The 24,061-nt window shown below is 36.2% G+C and overlaps 5 protein-coding genes across 5 annotated transcripts; 2 read left to right on the top strand and 3 right to left on the bottom strand.

Moving 5' to 3' along the window:
* The first annotated feature begins 119 nt into the window (after positions 1–119).
* On the top strand, positions 120–17,760 carry LOC108742376 (serine/threonine-protein kinase Tor). Its single transcript, XM_025975465.1, has 16 exons — positions 120–775; positions 835–1,052; positions 1,103–1,317; positions 1,525–2,178; positions 2,370–5,054; positions 5,113–5,385; positions 5,631–5,777; positions 5,835–6,240; positions 12,884–13,113; positions 13,174–13,440; positions 13,494–13,734; positions 13,794–14,150; positions 14,271–14,486; positions 14,550–15,069; positions 15,123–17,405; positions 17,476–17,760. The coding sequence occupies exons 1-15, from the start codon at positions 553–555 to the stop codon at positions 15,743–15,745; spliced, it is 7,275 nt and encodes a 2,424-aa protein (XP_025831250.1). The 5' UTR covers positions 120–552; the 3' UTR covers positions 15,746–17,405; positions 17,476–17,760.
* LOC112904710 lies at positions 6,703–7,560 on the top strand. Its single transcript, XM_025975468.1, has 2 exons — positions 6,703–7,205; positions 7,276–7,560. Exons 1-2 carry the CDS (start codon positions 6,768–6,770, stop codon positions 7,453–7,455), a joined length of 618 nt encoding a protein of 205 aa, XP_025831253.1. The 5' UTR covers positions 6,703–6,767; the 3' UTR covers positions 7,456–7,560.
* LOC108742393 lies at positions 7,697–11,740 on the bottom strand. The gene is made up of 7 exons (XM_018477590.2): positions 11,258–11,740; positions 10,750–11,112; positions 10,387–10,665; positions 9,920–10,325; positions 9,094–9,855; positions 8,025–9,013; positions 7,697–7,965 (listed from the first exon to the last, which is right to left on the bottom strand). The coding sequence occupies exons 1-7, from the start codon at positions 11,628–11,630 to the stop codon at positions 7,793–7,795; spliced, it is 3,345 nt and encodes a 1,114-aa protein (XP_018333092.1). The 5' UTR covers positions 11,631–11,740; the 3' UTR covers positions 7,697–7,792.
* On the bottom strand, positions 11,844–24,033 carry LOC108734818 (zinc finger protein 260-like). Its single transcript, XM_025975467.1, has 3 exons — positions 23,741–24,033; positions 22,852–23,646; positions 11,844–12,651 (listed from the first exon to the last, which is right to left on the bottom strand). Exons 1-3 carry the CDS (start codon positions 23,867–23,869, stop codon positions 11,956–11,958), a joined length of 1,620 nt encoding a protein of 539 aa, XP_025831252.1. The 5' UTR covers positions 23,870–24,033; the 3' UTR covers positions 11,844–11,955.
* Positions 17,897–21,978, bottom strand: LOC112904709. Its single transcript, XM_025975466.1, has 7 exons — positions 21,458–21,978; positions 20,950–21,312; positions 20,587–20,865; positions 20,120–20,525; positions 19,294–20,055; positions 18,225–19,213; positions 17,897–18,165 (listed from the first exon to the last, which is right to left on the bottom strand). Exons 1-7 carry the CDS (start codon positions 21,828–21,830, stop codon positions 17,993–17,995), a joined length of 3,345 nt encoding a protein of 1,114 aa, XP_025831251.1. The 5' UTR covers positions 21,831–21,978; the 3' UTR covers positions 17,897–17,992.
* Positions 24,034–24,061: the final 28 nt, after the last annotated feature.

Below are 24,061 nucleotides of genomic sequence, written 5' to 3' on the forward strand. Positions count from 1 at the left end.
ACGAACTTGTTATTGAAGAAATTTTAATATTCATTTTTTTTTCTTTTTTGTTTATGTGCAATCGTAAACACCAACTGTGTGATTCGTGTGGTTGTTACATAGCCACTATCGTTGCATTGTTAACAAATGGATATGTTGTGGTGTAGTTATGGTTTATTGAACTTTTTTTCATTAAAAAGTTAATATATATACAAATTGAGAGTTAAACATTTAAATGAATTATAATATATTAATTAATTTATAACGTTTTTTGTAAGTGATTTTGGATAAAAGGTTGACACAATTTGAAAGTAATTGAACCCAAAACCGTGTAAATTTTTGTATTGATTTTGACAAAAACAGTGTGAACGTATCTCAAATAAAGTAAATTATGTTCTCAAAAGGCCAGTTTACAAATTATCTTGAAAACGATAAAGGAATTTTGGAAAAATGAAATTGTTATTAACCGCTCTAATGTAACATAACCTCAACGATGTGTTTATAAATAAAGGTGTTATTAATTATAAGAAAAATAGTATGACTATTTAATTGTTATTATAACAATTAGAAAATATGTCCAGTTCTATAATGCAACAGTTCTTGTCGGGATTGAAATCCCGACATCCAGAAGTAAGACTTAAGACAGCCCAGGAGCTTTCAAGTTTCTTAAAGAGTGAACTTCGAGAAGCAACTTCTGATGAAATAAACAGCTTTGTTGACAAATTAAATCATCACATTTTTGAATTGGTATCTGGTAATGATGCCAATGAGAAAAAGGGAGGAATTTTAGCTATAGGTAAAACACTCCTATTGATAAAATCATTTTGCCTTCAATTTTGTATGTATATTTTAAAGGGTGTCTTATTAATGCTGATATTGGTAATTTAACAACACGAACTTCAAGGTTTGCAAATTACTTAAGAACACTGTTTCCTTCAAATGACATTGAAGTAATGGAATTGGCTGCGGAAACTATGGGAAAATTGGCCTATGTCTCTGGTTCAAATGCTTCAGAATACGTTGAGTTTGAAGTCAAACGAGCATTTGAATGGCTTAATGGCGACAGAGTTGAAGTATGTTCTCAAAATAACACTTGTTATCTCTCATTTTTGTCGATTTTTAGGGCAAAAGGCATGCAGCAGTTTTAATTTTAAGAGAACTTGCTTTCATGATGCCCACGTATTTTTATCAGCAAGTGTCGCAGTTTTTTGAGTGTATTTTTTATGCTTTAAAAGATCCTAAGTCAAAAATACGAGAAACTGCAGCAGAGGCACTTAGAGAAGCATTGATTGTGACAGCACAAAGAGAATCTGCCAAACAGACTTCAAAGCCACAATGGTAACACTTAATTTGTAATTCTAATGATTAAAACTTAAATGTTATTGGGATACCTTTTAGTTTACATTATTAATGCTAGTTGCATTTTTTATATCTCATGTTTTAAAGAAATTGAAAAGAAACTATTTAAATGTTGACTAACTTTACTTACATTTTGGTATTTTCATACAAAACATACGGAATCAATTTTTTATCATTTTAATGAAGGTACAAACAATGCTACGATGAAACAGTTGAATTGCTAAAAGTGGATCGATATGATAAATCAAAAGACGATCGAATCCACGGCGCACTACTGGTCTTAAATGAACTTGTTCGTTGTTCTAACTCCGAATGGGAACACAAATATACCGCCTTGATGGAAAGTACCGATATTAACTTCAGTTCCGGCGAATATTTTTCCAATATGAACTTGCAGCATTGTTACAACAAAAAATCAGCAAGTTTCGTCCACTTTCCCAGCAGTGCTCTTCACACTCCGATCAACGAGTCGTCCGTCTGTCGACAACTTGTTTTCGAAAATTACGATTACATTTGTCTCGATGTTACGGCACAGAGCAGTTCTAGATCTCCTCATATTCAAAAAATTCTGCTCATAATATTGCCCCGTTTGGCCGCATTTAATCCCCGTAGATTTGCGGACAAGCATCTCCCTGTTACAATGAACTATCTTTTGAACACCCTTAAAGGAAGGGAAAAAGAGAGATCTTCAGCTTTCGTTACCATAGGCCTGATTGCCGTTGCATTAGAAGATTATATAAAGCCCTACGTTGACAAGATCATGGAAGTCATCAAAATGTCGTTGCCAAGTAGAGATACGCCCACAAAGAAACGGAATGTAATCGATTCTAGCATCTTTAGGTAAGTGTTGTAATGGGTTACTAATAATAAAGTATTTTAAAGAATAGTGGGATCATTACTTTTCCTGTTGTTATTGTTTCTCTCTAAAACCATCAGATACCTTCACAACACTCATTTCCGTATTTTCTACGATGTTACTTTAAAACGTCCCGATCATATTAGACATTGTCCTGATACCTCAAAAATTCCAGATGTATTACCTTCTTGAGTCATGCAGTTAAGAACCACATTCATGCTGATATCCAAAATGTCTTGGACCAAATGTTGTCCACGGGTCTCACGCCAGCATTAACAATTTGTTTGCGTGAGCTGGCCAAAAACATTCCCGCCTTAAAGCAGCCAATATCCAAAGGACTGTTGCAAATGTTATCCCAGATACTAACGAATAAGCCGTTACATCATCCGGGAATGCCAAGGTACCTAGCCAGTAACGTGCTTCCTTTTGGGCACATCCCGGAAATGACGGACACCAGTGGTATCGTTCTCGCTCTTCACACACTTGGAACGTTCGATTTCGAGGGTCATAGCCTGTTGCAATTCGTACAGAGATTAGCCGACCATTTTTTGGCCCACGAACAAAGAGAAATAAGACTAGAAGCGGTGAGGACGTGCTGTAGAATTTTAAAGCACGCTTTGATTAAAACTTCGTCTCATCATTCGGAAAAGGTAACTAATACGGTTGCAGAAGTCCTAAATAAGCTCCTTATAGTCGGATTGACTGATACTGAGAAAGAAGTTCGTTTCTGGGTGTTGTCTTCTTTGGATGCCACCTTTGACCATCATTTAGCTCAGGCAGAATCTCTAAGCGCCCTGTTTATTTCTTTAAACGATGAAGAGTTTGAGATTCGAGAGGTGGCGATGTGTATAATTGGACGACTAAGTACTATGAACCCGGCATACGTGATGCCGTCTTTAAGGAAAATGCTTCTTCAGTTTATTACTGAACTCGAGCATTCTGGTACCGGAAGGAATAAAGAACAAAGCGCTCGTATGTTGGACCGACTGATTGTGAACGCTCCTAGATTAATACGACCTTATTTGAAACCGGTGTTGCAAGTGCTCGTTCCAAAATTACGAGATCCTGAACCGTATCCTGGAGTTGTCCTTTCCGTTTTACACGCCATTGGCAATTTAGCAGAAGCCACTGGTGGAGACACCGAATTGCAACACTGGATGCCAGAATTATTAACTATTCTTTTGGAAATGTTGGGAGACGCTTCTGCAAGTGAAAAGCGCGCTGTTGCTCTTATTACACTCGGACAGTTGGTTGGAGCTACTGGTCATGTAATCAAACCGTATAATCAGCACCCTACATTGCTTGATGTGCTTATAAACTTCCTAAAGACAGAACAGAACTCTGTAATACGGCGGGAAACGATTCGGGTGTTGGGTTTGTTGGGTGCCTTGGATCCTTACCGTCATAAAATCATTAGAGGTCAGATAGATTATCTTCCAGAAGCCCCTGTATTGATAGCAATTGCTGACAAAGAAGAAGAAAACAACACGGATCTAAGCACGAGTGAGATGCTGGTAAATATGAGTTCTGGTACTTTGGAAGAGTATTATCCTGCTATAGTGATTGCAACACTTATGAAGATCATTAGAGATCCAACTTTATCTCAACATCACACAATGGTCGTCCAGGCTGTGCATTTCATATTTAAAAGTTTGGGAATCAAATGTGTGCCATACATTTCACAGGTGCTTCCCAGTATCCTAAATGTTATCAAAAGCGCGGACGTGAGTTTCAGAGAATTTCTTTTTCAACAATTGGCATATTTGATCGCCATCGTTAAGCAACATATTGGCAATTATCTGGACGACATTGTGAATTTGATAAATTATTTTTGGACTCTGAACAGCCCCATCCAAACAACTTTAATTAATCTGATCGAACACATTGCAGTTGCTTTGGGGTCAGGATTCAGAATTTATCTGCCAAGATTGATTCCTCGTATACTTCGCGTTCTAAATCACGACACATCCAAAGAACGTGTAGTGACAGTGAAATTGTTGGATGCGCTAAAAAAGTTTGGAAACAATTTAGACGATTACATGCATGTTATTTTGCCGCCGATTGTAAAATTATTTGACGCAGAGGATTGCCCGACAAACACGTCGAAACACGCTTTGGAAACAATAGATTATTTGGCAGATATATTGGACTTTAGCGATCTTATATCTCGTATTATCCATCCTTTAGTTCGTACGTTGGATAATTGTCCAGAATTACGTCCAGCAGCTATGGAGACTTTGTGTTCGTTGGTTATTCAACTAGGAAAAAAGTTTAACATATTTGTGCCCCTTGTAAATAAAGTCATAACGAAGCATAAAATACAGCACACGACGTATGAGATGCTGATAGCGAAAATTTCAAGCGAAACCACATTAGCGGAAGATGCTGATTTCCCACTTACGAGGCCTAGATCACGTAATAAAAACAAGGAAATAAATTTGGGTACATCTGACAATGTTGTAATTCAACGACTGAAGGTGTCACCCTCCAATCTTCAACAAGCCTGGACTCCGAATAGAAGGGTTTCTAAAGACGATTGGCTAGAATGGTTGCAGAGGCTAAGCATCGAGTTGCTGAAGCAGTCTCCTATACCAGCTCTACGTGCTTGCTTGTCTTTAGCACAAAGCTATCCACAGTTACCCAAGGACTTATTTAATGTCGCTTTCGTAAGTTGTTGGACAGAATTAAATGAAGGAATGCAAAAACAACTTATAAGCAGCTTGCAAAAAGCTTTGATGTTGCCAGACTTGCCGGAGATAACGCAGACTATATTAAATTTGGCAGAATTCATGGAGCATTGTGACAAAGGGCCTTTGCCTCTAGATCCTCATTTATTGGGAGACAGAGCAATGTATTGCAGGTATGAAACGTGTAAAGTATTGTATTCACTTTATATTCCAATTGCATGTTATTTTTAGAGCGTATGCAAAAGCGCTTCATTATATTGAAGAAGAATTCCAAAGGGAAGCTTCTAGTCAAGTTGTAGAATCACTTATAATGGTTAACAATAAGTTGCAGCAGAAAGAAGCTGCTGAAGGTTTATTGCAATTTGTTATGCATCGTAATTCTGACATACAGGTCCAAGTGCGGTGGTACGAAAAGCTTCACAATTGGGACAAAGCCTTAAATTTGTACAAAGAGGTATTAGAAACTAACGAAAACGAAGAAGAATCTATTGTAGGACAAATGAGGTATGACAAATGTTAACAACAGAAAGATTATTTGTGATTGGTGAATTATAGGGCTTTTGGGTATTCGTTGATTGAGGCAGCTTGTCCTCAATGTTTCGTCAACTTCCATCAGCTACTCTGGTAGAAAGAAATGATGTTCACGCGAGACGACGAAAGGTTGAGGGCAAAAAGCCTTAATCAACAACGACCAGAAACCTTGAGAGCCACTATTAACGCTGTATTATTTATTTATTGGCAATTTTTAGATGCCTTGAAGCACTAGGTGAATGGGACGTTCTACACAACATGGTAGAAACTAAATTTACCGGTTTGTCAGAAGATAATAAACAAAAGGCAGGTAGGCTGGCAGCAGCATCTTCCTGGGGCTTATATGACTGGGAATCTATGGAAAAGTATGAAACCATTCACCTTTCTGCTAGCTAAATATACAATTGTTAATTACATTATAGATACGTTAATGTTATTCCAAAGGAATCTCAAGATGGTGCCTTCTACAGAGCAATTCTTGCAATTCATAAAGAAAACTACGAAGAGGCTCAGAAATATATCGACACAACGAGGGATCTTTTAGATACGGAACTTACGGCAATGGCCGGTGAATCATACCAGAGGGCTTATGGAGCCATGGTAGTAGTACAAATGCTGGCAGAAATGGAAGAAGTGATACAATACAAACTGGTACCTGAACGACGACTAACTCTTAGGACTATGTGGTGGCAAAGATTGCAATCGGGACAACGGTTGGCTGAAGATTGGCAAAAAATTATTCAAGTGCATTCATTGGTTCTCAGTCCTTATGAAGATATTCACACGTGGTTGAAGTATGCTTCATTGTGCAGGAAAAGCGGATCATTGGTAAGTTTTTTATTTGGCAACGTTACAAAACTGTTCCATTTTAATAAAATAATTCGAAGTGGTCTGTATTCTGTCGAAACTGCCAGACGCGGATCGCGATTTCGATTTTTTTGGATCTCATCAGCATCGTGCTACAGATGGCGTTCACTGTGCCGTTTGTAGTATTTTCTGAAACGCACTGTTAAGACAGCAGGTAAAAGTTGGTCTGTGTTCTGTCGGAGCTGCCTGCGACGCGCTGNTACACAAAACAAGGAATTAATTTATTAAAATATTTGGGACGTTTAAAACACATACGGCACATTCCATCACTATTAGTTATATTATATAGTAGGAATATTTATTAGAACCTTAAGAACTTTTATTTGGAAATACTATTTGCACTTTGGATATTATTTGTTTTGTGTTTTTTAAATTTTCTGCCTTTCCATGTTATTGTAGATTAACCAATAGTAACGCAATATTGTATGGTTATTATTATTCAACTATTACTATCGTGAGTTCTAACCTGTAAAATTGTAACCGAAAATATGAGGAATATTTTTAAAATTTTGCGATTTACAGCTTCAGAATTCGGTAAAATATCAAATGAAAAACACGTTCTTTTTGGGTTTAGTGCTGTGCGAGGTCTTTCAACAATAAATGATAAACTAATTACTCCAAACAATACAATCTTGACTCCTTTAAGCCCCATAACTCAAGAATGGATCTGGAAGAAAAGGTACCCAATAAAGCTACCTGTCAATGTAAATACACCAAGTTTAGAACTTCCAAAAGTATCCAATTTAGATATACCATTGGAAATGCCATTTAGTACTGATGACAATAGGAGTAGCATTGTAGAACCCCCAACGAACACTGATACTGTTAGAAAAGAAGCAGCCCGGTTAATTGTTATTAGGAGGAAAAAAATGAGAAAGCATAAACTCAGGAAACTTAGAAAGAAGATGAAATATGTATGGGCAAAGGTAATTAATTAATAAAAATATTTGCACATTAATTTAGAAATATAGGTTACTAATTTAATTTTGGTGATAGATAAGGCAGAAGAGAGAGTTAGCCAAGGAGAAAGTGTTTCAAGCTGAACTTATAGCCCAATGTAAGAAAGCAGAAGCATTTAATGCACATGAATATGTTGCAGAGAAGCTTAGCCTTGCTTGCGAAACTCCAGTAACCCAAAGGAATCATATGGTTGATTTCACTAAGGAAAGGCACTAGGTTTGTTTTAAATTCATTATAATAGTAAATTAAACACTTTTAAGAGAACTGTTCATAAAAACCTGCAAATGAGTTTAAAATGAAATTAAAGCATATTAGTCACTATTACGGCAATTCATTTCAAATTAATCTCATTTACGATTAGGATTTCTATAGTGCCGAGAATTTATTAAAAGGTATTTAATACTCATTTTTCATTTGAACAAATTTTATTTCACCTTTAAATTTGAAAAAGAGGTAATGTAGTTGAATGTTTTATTAATAATGAACAATATATTAAAGAATAAGGTGATAATTATGCTCAATAACAAAATAATTTTATAAAAATCCTTAAAAATTACTTTGAACCTGCGGTAAACATCCTGATAAGATCTGGACGACCATCAAACATTTTGAGGAGCGAACTAGCGCGAGTAAAGGTGAATTCTGAAGTCCGCTGAAGGTGCTCTTTAGCGTTTTTATCACCGACAACTTTAACTTCATTGGGCTTATTTAAAAAGTCGTCCCTCTCTGAAAGAAGATTTGTTTTAACTTACCCACTACTTGACCTTTTGGCAACATTTTCTTACCTTCGCCATAAATAAGAAGAGGAGAATCCGAACTTTGAATGCTGGAAGTCTCAATTATGTGAGGCTCGGTGGTAAAACTAACAGCAGATGGTTTCTTTTCAGGCAATTTAATGACTTCGATGTGAGACATTTTCACTGCCTTCTTTGTATCCTCATCTGCAGTATCTAAATCGACTTTGATGATTTGCTCTTGTGATAGGTGACATTTTGGCGACTTGAGGGCTTTACTAACTATACCATCTACCACTTCGCTTGACTGTTTTCGAGCTATTTCTAGGGAATCCTTGGCAACATTTAACTTGGATGCTTCGTAAAGTTCTTCCTCTTCTTTCAACATCGTTATTGAGTCATCTCTTATCATAGGTGTTTGTTTAGGTGAAGAGATCATCATCGTGGGTTTACCATGTTCGTATGCCTTCTTACTAAACGACATTCTGTGAATTATTAGCGAATCAGTTATGACGCTTACACTTGTCTCAATTGGCTTAACGTTTTCATTTGATACAGATTTTTGGGACACCGAAACTCTCTTTTTGACTTTTTCCGAAGGTTGTTTGTCCGTACGGGCCTGTGATTCAGGTTTCAATGGAATAAACGGTATCGTCGATACATTGTCCTCTTCAGAGAGTCTTTGCAAAATCAAAGTTTCCACCGGTACATCGGTTTCCTGAGTCTGTTCTTGTTCGCTCGTTATGGTTTCCGTTTCGGTGTCTTCTTTGGTTTCGTAAGTATCACTTCCCAATGGCTGCTTTGCAGACAGTTTCTTTTTGAGTAACTCCAAAGAGTTAACGGCACCGATCAGGAGGGTATCACGTTCCGATTCTTTGTGTAACGCCAAATAGTTAATAGGCCCTAATTGTAGTTTACTGGACGGTTTTAGTGATGCCTTATTCTTTGTCATCATTTTGAATTCTGTATCTACACTCCTACTTTCATCCAAAACTTGTGCACCCGCAAAATAGACGTTAGACTTTGTCATGTTTTGTGACCTGTAACAATTTACATATTAAGAAAAGTTATCTGTTAACATTCTATAAAATATGACATTTTCAACTTCATTAAAACGTACTTTACACCCTTCAATTCAGGAAGTTCATCATCATCAACTCTAATCGGTTTTTTTAGCGGTCCTTTCATAATGTTTATCAAATCTTGAACATTTTTACTCCATAATTCGTATGAAGAGTCGACCTCTCGTCCCGTGGAAAGTAAATTGCGAAAATCTTCACGTACATATAAATTTTTGTTGTAATAGAAATGAGGTAAGTCATCTACTTCTCTGTCGTCTCCAGGTGGTTCGAGTTCTTTGAAACATCCATGGTAATCGGTTTCTACGAGATTCCTTTTTGAACCTCTTGCACTTATTATTTCCGAATCTTCTTTCCATGGTTGGAATTCTTCTATCAGTTTCGGACTTTGCTTGACTACTTGCTTAGTAAGTTCAAAAAGTAACATTTTTTCGAGACTCAGCAAAAATTCTGCTTGCGTTGGAGAAGATTTCAAGGCAAAGTTAATAAACTTCTGATATTGCTGAATTATTTCACGTAAGTATTCTTCACGTAAATCCAACTGTCTCTGCTTTTCTTTTATAGTTTCATTTAGCTCAGTTATCTTGTCTTCCATCTCTTGGTTGTATTGGTCCTTGTATTGTTTCTCGCATTCCTTCATTAACGCTTCTTTTTCAGCCATGCACTTCTTACGTTCAACGCATAGCACGCACATCAAGTTTGCTATATTTTTACATTCCAGTTGATGCCTAAGTTGCCTTAGTTTCTCTTCGTACTTTTCTATATCGGCCTTTTCTTTGATCTTATATTTGATTTCCATTTTTCTAAAACAGATGAAACGCCATACGTTATACAACGAATTAAATATAATGAAAATAAATCACGCACTTTAACTCTTCATTGAATTTCTTTGTCAGTTCTTCCTCTTGCCTCTTGAGATCTTCCATGAAAAGAGCTGTTAGTTTTTCTGTTGTCTCTCGAACAGCTTCATCAAGTTTAGCTTGCCAAATAATTTCAAGTTCATCTCTTTGTTGTTGCAATAACAGTTCGAATTCTGCAGTTAAACGTGCTTCTAATAGTTGTAGTTCTTCCTGTAGTTCCTCTTCCCATCTGGCATTCAATTCTAACATTCGTTCTTCACATAGTGCTCTTTCTTCAGCTCTAGTAGCATTTATTGCTTCTTGTTTCTCTATTTCAAACAGATATTCAAGTGTTTCTCTTTGTTCTTTCAACGCCCTCTGTTTTTCCAATTCCATCTCGTTCAAAAACTTCTGCTCAATTACTGATCCTATCTCTGTAAAAAATAATACCATTTTTTCCGTTTTATAGTGGGATTTGGTAAATCAATTACTTACTTAATATCCCTTCATGAGTAAGAGCTTTAATACACCTATTGGAATAAGGTGGTTTCAGGATAACTTTTCCTTCAAGTAAATCACTTGGGGATTGCCAGAGGACTTCACCAGGACCTCCCAAAGGCGGTGTAAGTCCCAATTTATCCTTTAAGGAGTCGATACATTGGTCGAATACGAGTTTCGACAAATCTTGACATTCCTTTTTCACCTCGCTAATTGTGGGAAATTCACCCTCATTTTCCATTAACTGTTTTCGTCTGTAATAGTATTTGCTTCTACCTGTATAGAAGTAAAAGGACCAAATACTTATACGTCTGTTTTTAACAATTATAATAATCATAATTAATAAAGCATTATTATTACTAGGAGCAGGTGCAGCACAAACTTCACATATTGAGTACCATTTGCATTCGATGCATTCTGGGAGATTGCAGCGGCAGATGCGTTTCTTAAGTTGTTCCTGTAACTGTTTCTTCGTTCTGCACCTAATACAATTGTGCAACCCACAGTCGCATTCCAAAATATCTTCACACAGGGGGTCGTAGGCTTTTTCCTCTTCTTCTCCCATATCGTCTTCTACTTTTTTAAATGTAAATGTTGTATTGCGGCATCTTTGGCACGTGGGCGAACCACAGGAGCAAACCACTTTGGGAGGTTCTTCGTCCGCCATGCATACACGCCTCACTCTCTTTTTGTACAGTTTCTCAAAAGAAGTTTCTGATTGTTCTAAATGTATAGATAAGAACTTTTAAGAAGTAGTTATCGAAGAAGGTACCATCTTTATTTCGGGTATTCACAAGGTAGTTCAGTTCAAAAACATTTTAAATTATACAAAGTTGTGTAATAAAATACTGCACAGTCAGAGACTTACCAATTGGTTCAACAAAACCGGCAATTTGCACTTTGTGTCGCCTGCCGTCATCTTCATCATCAAGGTCTTCAGTGCTTACTCCTCTTACCTTTTCTTCTTCATCAACGTCTTCTTCATTATCAATTTCCTCAATTATTTTTTTTAAACATGGTGTATAAATGGGCTTGACTTCATCAGTGGTACAAATGGGAAAACATTTTCGAATAGGTTGCTTTGGACGGAAAGGACACTCGTGGGTGTGAAGACATACCGTGTCCTCTTTTCCTTTTGGACAGCAGCAGAAGTTTTTGTAACCACATGCGGGCACAAACCATGTCTTTACGTTTTCGCTATTATCTTCGTTTTCTGAAGGCACATCCCCATCCCGCGCCATTTCGTCTTTAACATTCCAAATTTGAAGGAAATCGAAAGTTTACCTTTAGAATTTTCGCGAATAACTAAAATTCACATTTCGTTCGAAAATTTGAATTTGACAAAGACTTATTGGTTTCCACAGAAATACTTTTTGCTTGGTAACTAAATTAAAACAATTTATAGAATAGAAGTATTTATTTTTGTTTCAAATATAAGAACTTTGTATTTATTTACACGAATATTTAATGCCAAATAAATTGGGTATATAAAAAACATTTTTTCTACAAATAATGGCTCATAAACATGTCTGTAAAAAATAAATTAATTGGGTGTTAAATTTCATCCTAATCAGTGACCACTTCACTATGATGCTTTCTTCTATGTTTTATCAAATTCGCCTTACTTGTGTACTGTTTGGGGCAGTCTGAGCATGTAACAATGACTCCTTTACCTAAATGTTTGATCTCCACGTGTCTTTTCAGACTTGATTTGTCCCTATACTGCATCTCACAAAGTGAACAAGGGAAGTCCTTCTCAGCCTTGTTTTTGTTTATATGTCTGCGAATATGCTTGGCCAGTGTGGACTTTAGGGGAAATGTTTGATTGCAGATAACGCACTTGAAATTCCTTTCCCTAATGTGAATCAGTTTTTTGTGTGTTTTCAATGTGCTCGTACTAGTGAATCCTCGGCCGCATTGGTCGCATACATAGAAATTGGGATGAGTGTGGGTGCGTTTGTGAGCTCTTAAAACTGTTCTTCTTTGGAATGCCTTGCCACAGAACTTGCAAACATGTCTCTTAACAGTACTGTGCCCCTCCATGTGATCATCTAAATATGTTTTCCTCACAAATCCTTTGCCACACACGTCGCAAACGAACTTCTTTTTACCGCTGTGGAGTTCCTTATGGTGTTCCAACATATAGGCCTGTCGAAACCTCCTAGAACACTGGTCACAGCCATATGGTCTTTCCAGTGAAGATTGCAAGTTGCCTTCTAAAGAACGAGTGTATTTTCGTCGAGGCTTTGGTTCCACTTTGATGTAAGATACAGTTTCGACAGAATACAGACCACTTCGAATTATTTTATTCGATTAAGCTAACGTGCCTATCACGTTGAGGTTGGTTACGCCAGGATTCGTTTTCAGCAAGTAGATATCCACACAAGTGGACCTTGTTGAAAAATATGTAATCCTAAAATGTAGCATCGTGCTACAGATGGCGTTCACTGTGCCGTTTGTAGTATTTTCTGTTCCATTTTGTTGCATTTTTTAGATGCTGTCACATAAAACATTGGTAATGCTGATGGGCTATGATCCCAGTTTACAGCCAGATCAACCGTTACCCTGCCAGCAACCACAAGTGACTTTTGCTTTCTGCAAACATCTGTGGATGGCCGGGAAGAAACAAGAAGCTCACAGACAACTGTCTAATTTTCTGAGGGATTACACACAATTGACCGTCTCAGATGACTTGGATGACGAGAAAAAAAGACTTTTAGCAAGGTAAAATGAATAACTTAGAAGTTTAAATTCCTCGTATTTTATTGTAATCATAATTTTTAGAAGCTACCTAAAATTAGGGGAGTGGCAGGAATCTTTAGAGGGCATTAAAGACCAATCAATTCCTGTAATTTTGAAATGTTACCAGCAAGCAACTGAGCACGATCCTCACTGGTACAAAGCTTGGCATTCTTGGGCATTTATGAACTACGAAACTGTATTGTTTTATAAAAACGAAAATTCTAATAAGAACAATTCACCTGTTGCAAAAGGAGAAAATCAAAACGAAATAATTCAATACACCGTCTTAGCAGTTCAAGGATTTTTCAAGTAAATTTGAGAAAAATTTTAATATCATTGAAATGTTGATGTTGTTTTCTTAGGTCAATTAACCTTTCAAAAGGAAGTTCGTTGCAAGACACTCTACGTCTTCTAACGTTATGGTTCGATTATGGACAGTGGCCGGAAGTATACGAAGCAATCGCCGAAGGGATCCGAATAATTGAGAAAAATACTTGGCTGCAAGTAATCCCACAACTCATCGCGCGTATTGACACTCCAAAAATATTGGTATCACGTTTAATTCATCATCTTTTAATTGATATTGGAAAGGCTTATCCTCAAGTAAGTCCAGTTCTTGTGTGACCAAAAAAAAAAATAATAGAAATGTATGTGTTAATTAGGCTTTGATATATCCGTTGACCGTGGCATCTAAAAGTGCGTCAATAATGCGTCGCAATAATGCAAATAAAATATTAAAATCGATGAGCGAAAACTCGCCAACTTTAGTCAATCAAGCGATTATGGTTTCGGAGGAATTGGTAAGGGTAGCTATTCTGTGGCATGAGATGTGGCACGAAGGACTAGAAGAGGCTTCGAGGCTCTTTTTTGGGGAACAGGATATCAAGGGCATGTTTGAAGTCCTGGAACCATTACATGCTATTATGGAAAAGGGACCTCAAACACTTAAAGAAACCAGTTTCAATCAAGTCTATGGAAGAGATCTTATGGAAGCCCAAGAATGGTGTCAGCGATATAAGGTAAATACTTTTAAGGTTTGATACTAAAAAATGGTAATTGAAGTCTTCACGGTGAAACCTTAATAGCCGTTACAACCATTTGTAGGCTTTACTAATAATTTTTATATTATTTTCTTAAAGGTTTCGAAAAATATTCAAGATTTGAACCAAGCTTGGGAATTGTATTACCATGTATTCCGAAGAATTTCCAGGCAACTTCCTCAACTCACGTCGTTGGAGCTCCAGTATGTCTCTCCAAATTTGTTGATTTGTAGGGATCTGGAGTTGGCAGTTCCCGGTAGTTATTGTCCAGGACAGCCCGTAGTCAGGATCGCCTATATCCAGAGTGCACTTCAGGTTTCAAGCAACAGTTTTATAATTATTTCAAACTCAATTAATCTCTATTTGATAAAATTGCAGGTAATCACTTCAAAGCAACGACCAAGGAAACTTTTAATAAGAGGAAGCAACGGTAAGGACTACATGTTCCTTTTAAAAGGTCATGAAGACTTACGACAGGACGAAAGAGTCATGCAATTATTCGGACTGGTAAATGCACTGCTTTTAAAAGATCCGGATACTTTAAGAAGAAACTTAACAATTCAAAGATACGCTGTGATTCCATTAAGTACAAATTCGGGTTTAATTGGTTGGGTGCCGCATTGCGACACATTGCACACACTGATCAGGGATTATAGGGAGAAGAAGAAGATTTTATTGAACATAGAACATCGAATAATGTTAAGAATGGCTCCAGATTATGACCATTTGACATTGATGCAAAAAGTTGAAGTTTTCGAACACGCTCTCGAACACACACATGGTGATGATTTAGCCAAGTTGTTGTGGTTAAAGAGCCCTTCTTCGGAAGTGTGGTTCGACAGGCGTACAAATTACACTCGATCGTTGGCTGTAATGTCCATGGTTGGGTATATTCTGGGTAAGCGTCCTTTTCATATGGAGAGTTAAATAATGCACATATTTCTTAAATAGGTCTGGGAGATCGTCATCCATCAAATTTAATGTTGGATCGTATGAGTGGCAAAATTCTTCACATTGATTTCGGTGATTGTTTCGAAGTGGCTATGACGCGAGAGAAATTCCCTGAAAAGATCCCTTTCCGTTTGACCAGGATGTTGATAAACGCTATGGAGGTTACAGGGATAGAGGGGACGTACAGGAGAACATGTGAATCTGTGATGTCTGTGTTGCATAGAAACAAAGACAGTCTGATGGCCGTTTTGGAAGCCTTCGTGTATGACCCTTTGCTAAATTGGAGACTGATCAATACTGGTCGAAACAATAAATCCAATACTAACGATGTAGGATCTATATCGGGAGTTTCTTCGCAGGAACAAGAACTAGGCACTTTGAGTTTGAATTTGTCAAGAAAGGGACAGCCGTCTCCCGATTTTATAGGGGACGGGTCCCAGTCAGAGGCTGTCAGTAAAAAAGCGTTGGCCATAATTACAAGAGTGAGGGATAAACTGACGGGAAGAGACTTTCCACAAGAAGAAAATGTCACGATTCAGAGACAGGTCGAATTGCTGATTCAGCAGGCCACAAGTAACGAAAATCTGTGTCAGTGCTATATAGGGTGGTGTCCATTTTGGTAGACGTGAGTTAACAAGAGTAGATTAATTTTTATTTTGCGTACAAAAAGAAAATTCTTTCGAGTAATATGTTTATAAAAAGTAGGGGGAGGTTTTAGATTTTACTTATCCTTTCCTAGTATACGGGCAGGAGCAGTAACGCAGCTAAAATTTATGAAAGGGGGAGTTAAGTTATAAATGTTAATTATATTAAATAAAACAATAAATGTTGTAAAATCTAACAACATAATAATGCATCTTTATATTTACTTTAAAAAATTAAACGAATGTGGCAGGGTTATTGCTCTATTTATCTGTTTATCTGCTTGTATTTACGATGAAGTTTGTTGATTATTACTCGAACTTCTCATACTTCAAAATAATTTTATAAAAACTTTATAGTCGATAAGTGGTGTTTGAACAACTTAAAGTTCTCCGTAGCTAAGCCACTGGACGAAACGGTCTAAAATTATTAAAATTGTGTTATCAATATGTTTGTATATACGAAAATGTTCTTGATGAGGTTAATATTTAATATTAAACATTAAACTTTCTATCCTCTACATATTATCCCAAATTTAATAAGGGAAAAATTGTTGGGATAATATGTAGAGAGTAGAAGTTAATTTCATTTTAATGTCCAATATTAAAATTATGTTTACGTAATATTTGAGTGGCCTCCAAAAGCCTTTCTGAGTTATTTTTTTCGTTCTTCATTTAAGAAAAAGGAGAAACAATAATTTTCATTTTCCTTTTTGTGTTTTAAAAAAATATTTTATTACAATTTCGGTTTTTGTATATTATGTACTTATAAACTTTTCTTGTAAATAATGACCCCTATATAATATTTCTAAGCTCGAAAAGTCTGTTAATTCTATGTATAATTAATAAAATACGCGAATTAATTTACGAACAATTTTTTTCTTTCCTTCTTTTTTAGTAAAACACAGAATGTTATTACACAAAACAAGGAATTAATTTATTAAAATATTTGGGACGTTTAAAACACATACGGCACATTCCATCACTATTAGTTATATTATATAGTAGGAATATTTATTAGAACCTTAAGAACTTTTATTTGGAAATACTATTTGCACTTTGGATATTATTTGTTTTGTGTTTTTTAAATTTTCTGCCTTTCCATGTTATTGTAGATTAACCAATAGTAACGCAATATTGTATGGTTATTATTATTCAACTATTACTATCGTGAGTTCTAACCTGTAAAATTGTAACCGAAAATATGAGGAATATTTTTAAAATTTTGCGATTTACAGCTTCAGAATTCGGTAAAATATCAAATGAAAAACACGTTCTTTTTGGGTTTAGTGCTGTGCGAGGTCTTTCAACAATAAATGATAAACTAATTACTCCAAACAATACAATCTTGACTCCTTTAAGCCCCATAACTCAAGAATGGATCTGGAAGAAAAGGTACCCAATAAAGCTACCTGTCAATGTAAATACACCAAGTTTAGAACTTCCAAAAGTATCCAATTTAGATATACCATTGGAAATGCCATTTAGTACTGATGACAATAGGAGTAGCATTGTAGAACCCCCAACGAACACTGATGCTGTTAGAAAAGAAGCAGCCCGGTTAATTGTTATTAGGAGGAAAAAAATGAGAAAGCATAAACTCAGGAAACTTAGAAAGAAGATGAAATATGTATGGGCAAAGGTAATTAATTAATAAAAATATTTGCACATTAATTTAGAAATATAGGTTACTAATTTAATTTTGGTGATAGATAAGGCAGAAGAGAGAGTTAGCCAAGGAGAAAGTGTTTCAAGCTGAACTTATAGCCCAATGTAAGAAAGCAGAAGCATTTAATGCACATGAATATGTTGCAGAGAAGCTTAGCCTTGCTTGCGAAACTCCAGTAACCCAAAGGAATCATATGGTTGATTTCACTAAGGAAAGGCACTAGGTTTGTTTTAAATTCATTATAATAGTAAATTAAACACTTTTAAGAGAACTGTTCATAAAAACCTGCAAATGAGTTTAAAATGAAATTAAAGCATATTAGTCACTATTACGGCAATTCATTTCAAATTAATCTCATTTACGATTAGGATTTCTATAGTGCCGAGAATTTATTAAAAGGTATTTAATACTCATTTTTCATTTGAACAAATTTTATTTCACCTTTAAATTTGAAAAAGAGGTAATGTAGTTGAATGTTTTATTAATAATGAACAATATATTAAAGAATAAGGTGATAATTATGCTCAATAACAAAATAATTTTATAAAAATCCTTAAAAATTACTTTGAACCTGCGGTAAACATCCTGATAAGATCTGGACGACCATCAAACATTTTGAGGAGCGAACTAGCGCGAGTAAAGGTGAATTCTGAAGTCCGCTGAAGGTGCTCTTTAGCGTTTTTATCACCGACAACTTTAACTTCATTGGGCTTATTTAAAAAGTCGTCCCTCTCTGAAAGAAGATTTGTTTTAACTTACCCACTACTTGACTTTTTGGCAACATTTTCTTACCTTCGCCATAAATAAGAAGAGGAGAATCCGAACTTTGAATGCTGGAAGTCTCAATTATGTGAGGCTCGGTGGTAAAACTAACAGCAGATGGTTTCTTTTCAGGCAATTTAATGACTTCGATGTGAGACATTTTCACTGCCTTCTTTGTATCCTCATCTGCAGTATCTAAATCGACTTTGATGATTTGCTCTTGTGATAGGTGACATTTTGGCGACTTGAGGGCTTTACTAACTATACCATCTACCACTTCGCTTGACTGTTTTCGAGCTATTTCTAGGGAATCCTTGGCAACATTTAACTTGGATGCTTCGTAAAGTTCTTCCTCTTCTTTCAACATCGTTATTGAGTCATCTCTTATCATAGGTGTTTGTTTAGGTGAAGAGATCATCATCGTGGGTTTACCATGTTCGTATGCCTTCTTACTAAACGACATTCTGTGAATTATTAGCGAATCAGTTATGACGCTTACACTTGTCTCAATTGGCTTAACGTTTTCATTTGATACAGATTTTTGGGACACCGAAACTCTCTTTTTGACTTTTTCCGAAGGTTGTTTGTCCGTACGGGCCTGTGATTCAGGTTTCAATGGAATAAACGGTATCGTCGATACATTGTCCTCTTCAGAGAGTCTTTGCAAAATCAAAGTTTCCACCGGTACATCGGTTTCCTGAGTCTGTTCTTGTTCGCTCGTTATGGTTTCCGTTTCGGTGTCTTCTTTGGTTTCGTAAGTATCACTTCCCAATGGCTGCTTTGCAGACAGTTTCTTTTTGAGTAACTCCAAAGAGTTAACGGCACCGATCAGGAGGGTATCACGTTCCGATTCTTTGTGTAACGCCAAATAGTTAATAGGCCCTAATTGTAGTTTACTGGACGGTTTTAGTGATGCCTTATTCTTTGTCATCATTTTGAATTCTGTATCTACACTCCTACTTTCATCCAAAACTTGTGCACCCGCAAAATAGACGTTAGACTTTGTCATGTTTTGTGACCTGTAACAATTTACATATTAAGAAAAGTTATCTGTTAACATTCTATAAAATATGACATTTTCAACTTCATTAAAACGTACTTTACACCCTTCAATTCAGGAAGTTCATCATCATCAACTCTAATCGGTTTTTTTAGCGGTCCTTTCATAATGTTTATCAAATCTTGAACATTTTTACTCCATAATTCGTATGAAGAGTCGACCTCTCGTCCCGTGGAAAGTAAATTGCGAAAATCTTCACGTACATATAAATTTTTGTTGTAATAGAAATGAGGTAAGTCATCTACTTCTCTGTCGTCTCCAGGTGGTTCGAGTTCTTTGAAACATCCATGGTAATCGGTTTCTACGAGATTCCTTTTTGAACCTCTTGCACTTATTATTTCCGAATCTTCTTTCCATGGTTGGAATTCTTCTATCAGTTTCGGACTTTGCTTGACTACTTGCTTAGTAAGTTCAAAAAGTAACATTTTTTCGAGACTCAGCAAAAATTCTGCTTGCGTTGGAGAAGATTTCAAGGCAAAGTTAATAAACTTCTGATATTGCTGAATTATTTCACGTAAGTATTCTTCACGTAAATCCAACTGTCTCTGCTTTTCTTTTATAGTTTCATTTAGCTCAGTTATCTTGTCTTCCATCTCTTGGTTGTATTGGTCCTTGTATTGTTTCTCGCATTCCTTCATTAACGCTTCTTTTTCAGCCATGCACTTCTTACGTTCAACGCATAGCACGCACATCAAGTTTGCTATATTTTTACATTCCAGTTGATGCCTAAGTTGCCTTAGTTTCTCTTCGTACTTTTCTATATCGGCCTTTTCTTTGATCTTATATTTGATTTCCATTTTTCTAAAACAGATGAAACGCCATACGTTATACAACGAATTAAATATAATGAAAATAAATCACGCACTTTAACTCTTCATTGAATTTCTTTGTCAGTTCTTCCTCTTGCCTCTTGAGATCTTCCATGAAAAGAGCTGTTAGTTTTTCTGTTGTCTCTCGAACAGCTTCATCAAGTTTAGCTTGCCAAATAATTTCAAGTTCATCTCTTTGTTGTTGCAATAACAGTTCGAATTCTGCAGTTAAACGTGCTTCTAATAGTTGTAGTTCTTCCTGTAGTTCCTCTTCCCATCTGGCATTCAATTCTAACATTCGTTCTTCACATAGTGCTCTTTCTTCAGCTCTAGTAGCATTTATTGCTTCTTGTTTCTCTATTTCAAACAGATATTCAAGTGTTTCTCTTTGTTCTTTCAACGCCCTCTGTTTTTCCAATTCCATCTCGTTCAAAAACTTCTGCTCAATTACTGATCCTATCTCTGTAAAAAATAATACCATTTTTTCCGTTTTATAGTGGGATTTGGTAAATCAATTACTTACTTAATATCCCTTCATGAGTAAGAGCTTTAATACACCTATTGGAATAAGGTGGTTTCAGGATAACTTTTCCTTCAAGTAAATCACTTGGGGATTGCCAGAGGACTTCACCAGGACCTCCCAAAGGCGGTGTAAGTCCCAATTTATCCTTTAAGGAGTCGATACATTGGTCGAATACGAGTTTCGACAAATCTTGACATTCCTTTTTCACCTCGCTAATTGTGGGAAATTCACCCTCATTTTCCATTAACTGTTTTCGTCTGTAATAGTATTTGCTTCTACCTGTATAGAAGTAAAAGGACCAAATACTTATACGTCTGTTTTTAACAATTATAATAATCATAATTAATAAAGCATTATTATTACTAGGAGCAGGTGCAGCACAAACTTCACATATTGAGTACCATTTGCATTCGATGCATTCTGGGAGATTGCAGCGGCAGATGCGTTTCTTAAGTTGTTCCTGTAACTGTTTCTTCGTTCTGCACCTAATACAATTGTGCAACCCACAGTCGCATTCCAAAATATCTTCACACAGGGGGTCGTAGGCTTTTTCCTCTTCTTCTCCCATATCGTCTTCTACTTTTTTAAATGTAAATGTTGTATTGCGGCATCTTTGGCACGTGGGCGAACCACAGGAGCAAACCACTTTGGGAGGTTCTTCGTCCGCCATGCATACACGCCTCACTCTCTTTTTGTACAGTTTCTCAAAAGAAGTTTCTGATTGTTCTAAATGTATAGATAAGAACTTTTAAGAAGTAGTTATCGAAGAAGGTACCATCTTTATTTCGGGTATTCACAAGGTAGTTCAGTTCAAAAACATTTTAAATTATACAAAGTTGTGTAATAAAATACTGCACAGTCAGAGACTTACCAATTGGTTCAACAAAACCGGCAATTTGCACTTTGTGTCGCCTGCCGTCATCTTCATCATCAAGGTCTTCAGTGCTTACTCCTCTTACCTTTTCTTCTTCATCAACGTCTTCTTCATTATCAATTTCCTCAATTATTTTTTTTAAACATGGTGTATAAATGGGCTTGACTTCATCAGTGGTACAAATGGGAAAACATTTTCGAATAGGTTGCTTTGGACGGAAAGGACACTCGTGGGTGTGAAGACATACCGTGTCCTCTTTTCCTTTTGGACAGCAGCAGAAGTTTTTGTAACCACATGCGGGCACAAACCATGTCTTTACGTTTTCGCTATTATCTTCGTTTTCTGAAGGCACATCCCCATCCCGCGCCATTTCGTCTTTAACATTCCAAATTTGAAGGAAATCGAAAGTTTACCTTTAGAATTTTCGCGAATAACTAAAATTCACATTTCGTTCGAAAATTTGAATTTGACAAAGACTTATTGGTTTCCACAGAAATACTTTTTGCTTGGTAACTAAATTAAAACAATTTATAGAATAGAAGTATTTATTTTTGTTTCAAATATAAGAACTTTGTATTTATTTACACGAATATTTAATGCCAAATAAATTGGGTATATAAAAAACATTTTTTCTACAAATAATGGCTCATAAACATGTCTGTAAAAAATAAATTAATTGGGTGTTAAATTTCATCCTAATCAGTGACCACTTCACTATGATGCTTTCTTCTATGTTTTATCAAATTCGCCTTACTTGTGTACTGTTTGGGGCAGTCTGAGCATGTAACAATGACTCCTTTACCTAAATGTTTGATCTCCACGTGTCTTTTCAGACTTGATTTGTCCCTATACTGCATCTCACAAAGTGAACAAGGGAAGTCCTTCTCAGCCTTGTTTTTGTTTATATGTCTGCGAATATGCTTGGCCAGTGTGGACTTTAGGGGAAATGTTTGATTGCAGATAACGCACTTGAAATTCCTTTCCCTAATGTGAATCAGTTTTTTGTGTGTTTTCAATGTGCTCGTACTAGTGAATCCTCGGCCGCATTGGTCGCATACATAGAAATTGGGATGAGTGTGGGTGCGTTTGTGAGCTCTTAAAACTGTTCTTCTTTGGAATGCCTTGCCACAGAACTTGCAAACATGTCTCTTAACAGTACTGTGCCCCTCCATGTGATCATCTAAATATGTTTTCCTCACAAATCCTTTGCCACACACGTCGCAAACGAACTTCTTTTTACCGCTGTGGAGTTCCTTATGGTGTTCCAACATATAGGCCTGTCGAAATCTCCTAGAACACTGGTCACAGCCATATGGTCTTTCCAGTGAAGATTGCAAGTTGCCTTCTAAAGAACGAGTGTATTTTCGTCGAGGCTTTGGTTCCACTTTGATGTAAGATGTGGTACAATAATTGTCGCAATCGATGTCGTCCAATTTGTGTTTGGTACGCATATGAGATTGGAAACTGCTTTGATATAAATAAGCTTCTCCACAAGTGTCACACTCATATTTGGTGATAACACGAATGGATGGATCATTTAGCATTTCATTAACTTCCTCAGATTCTTTACTATTTACAGAATCCTCGTTGTTTTTTAAATCGTTACTGTTGCTATCTTCATTCTCAGTGGTGTTTTCTTTATGGTATGTCTGCATATGTTCCACATAGTATTCTTCATACAAGTATACTTCGCTGCAAAGGTCACATTCATACCGTGGAACTGTATGATTACTGTCATTCTCTTGAGCATATTTAAGTCCATTAAAGTCATAATCTTCATCAGCAGATAGTACTTCTACAGCTTCAACCTTTATACGATAACCTTCATCACCATCTTTATAATTGAATATTTCTGTAATGTTATCATTTTCATAATTTGTGTTAATATTAGTAGCTTCACTTGTCTGACATGGCTTTAAAGTTGCAGAGGAACTTTGATTATTTTCATCAATGATGTGATATTCTACCTCTTTATTCTCTGCATTGTATTCCTCGTATACACCATTGCTTTCACAATTGGTTGGATTATTTCCTTCATTTTCATTTTTTACTTTGTTGGACCTCTGCAGAACTTCTTTTAATTGTCTGTCTGACTCTTTATAAACAACGGCGAAATTATAGAACTGCGTTAAAACTAGGGTGCAGTTATCACACAAACAAGATGGGAATCCGTCTCCTTCGTTAACCTGAAGAAAACATTTATAAAACGTTACTTAATTAATTTAAATAATTGTTATTCGTATTGATAGTGGTTAAAACATTTGAATATTTCAAAATTACCTCCGCATTAATGCAACTCCTTAATATAGCGGCTAAAGTAAGTCCGTGCTCGTAATTTTCGTACAACGAAAACATTCCTTCCTGATGCGTCAAACATGCTCTGCAAACCTCACTAATATCAACTTCCATATTTAGTGGCTTTGGTTTTGTTTTTTAAAATTACAAAAACAAATTTTTGAAAATGCCTAATTCGTAAACACTATCTTCGACCTGTTTTACCGTCCTCGAGCGTTTAGAAACTTCGCATAGCCTAAAAAACGTTGTGAAATTGATAAACGCCACAAATGAAGAAATGTCCATGGCTGCAGATACGGTGCAGTA

This window comes from Agrilus planipennis, unplaced genomic scaffold (assembly GCF_000699045.2).
Source record: "Agrilus planipennis isolate EAB-ADULT unplaced genomic scaffold, Apla_2.0 scaffold74, whole genome shotgun sequence".
NCBI lineage: Eukaryota > Metazoa > Arthropoda > Insecta > Coleoptera > Buprestidae > Agrilus > Agrilus planipennis.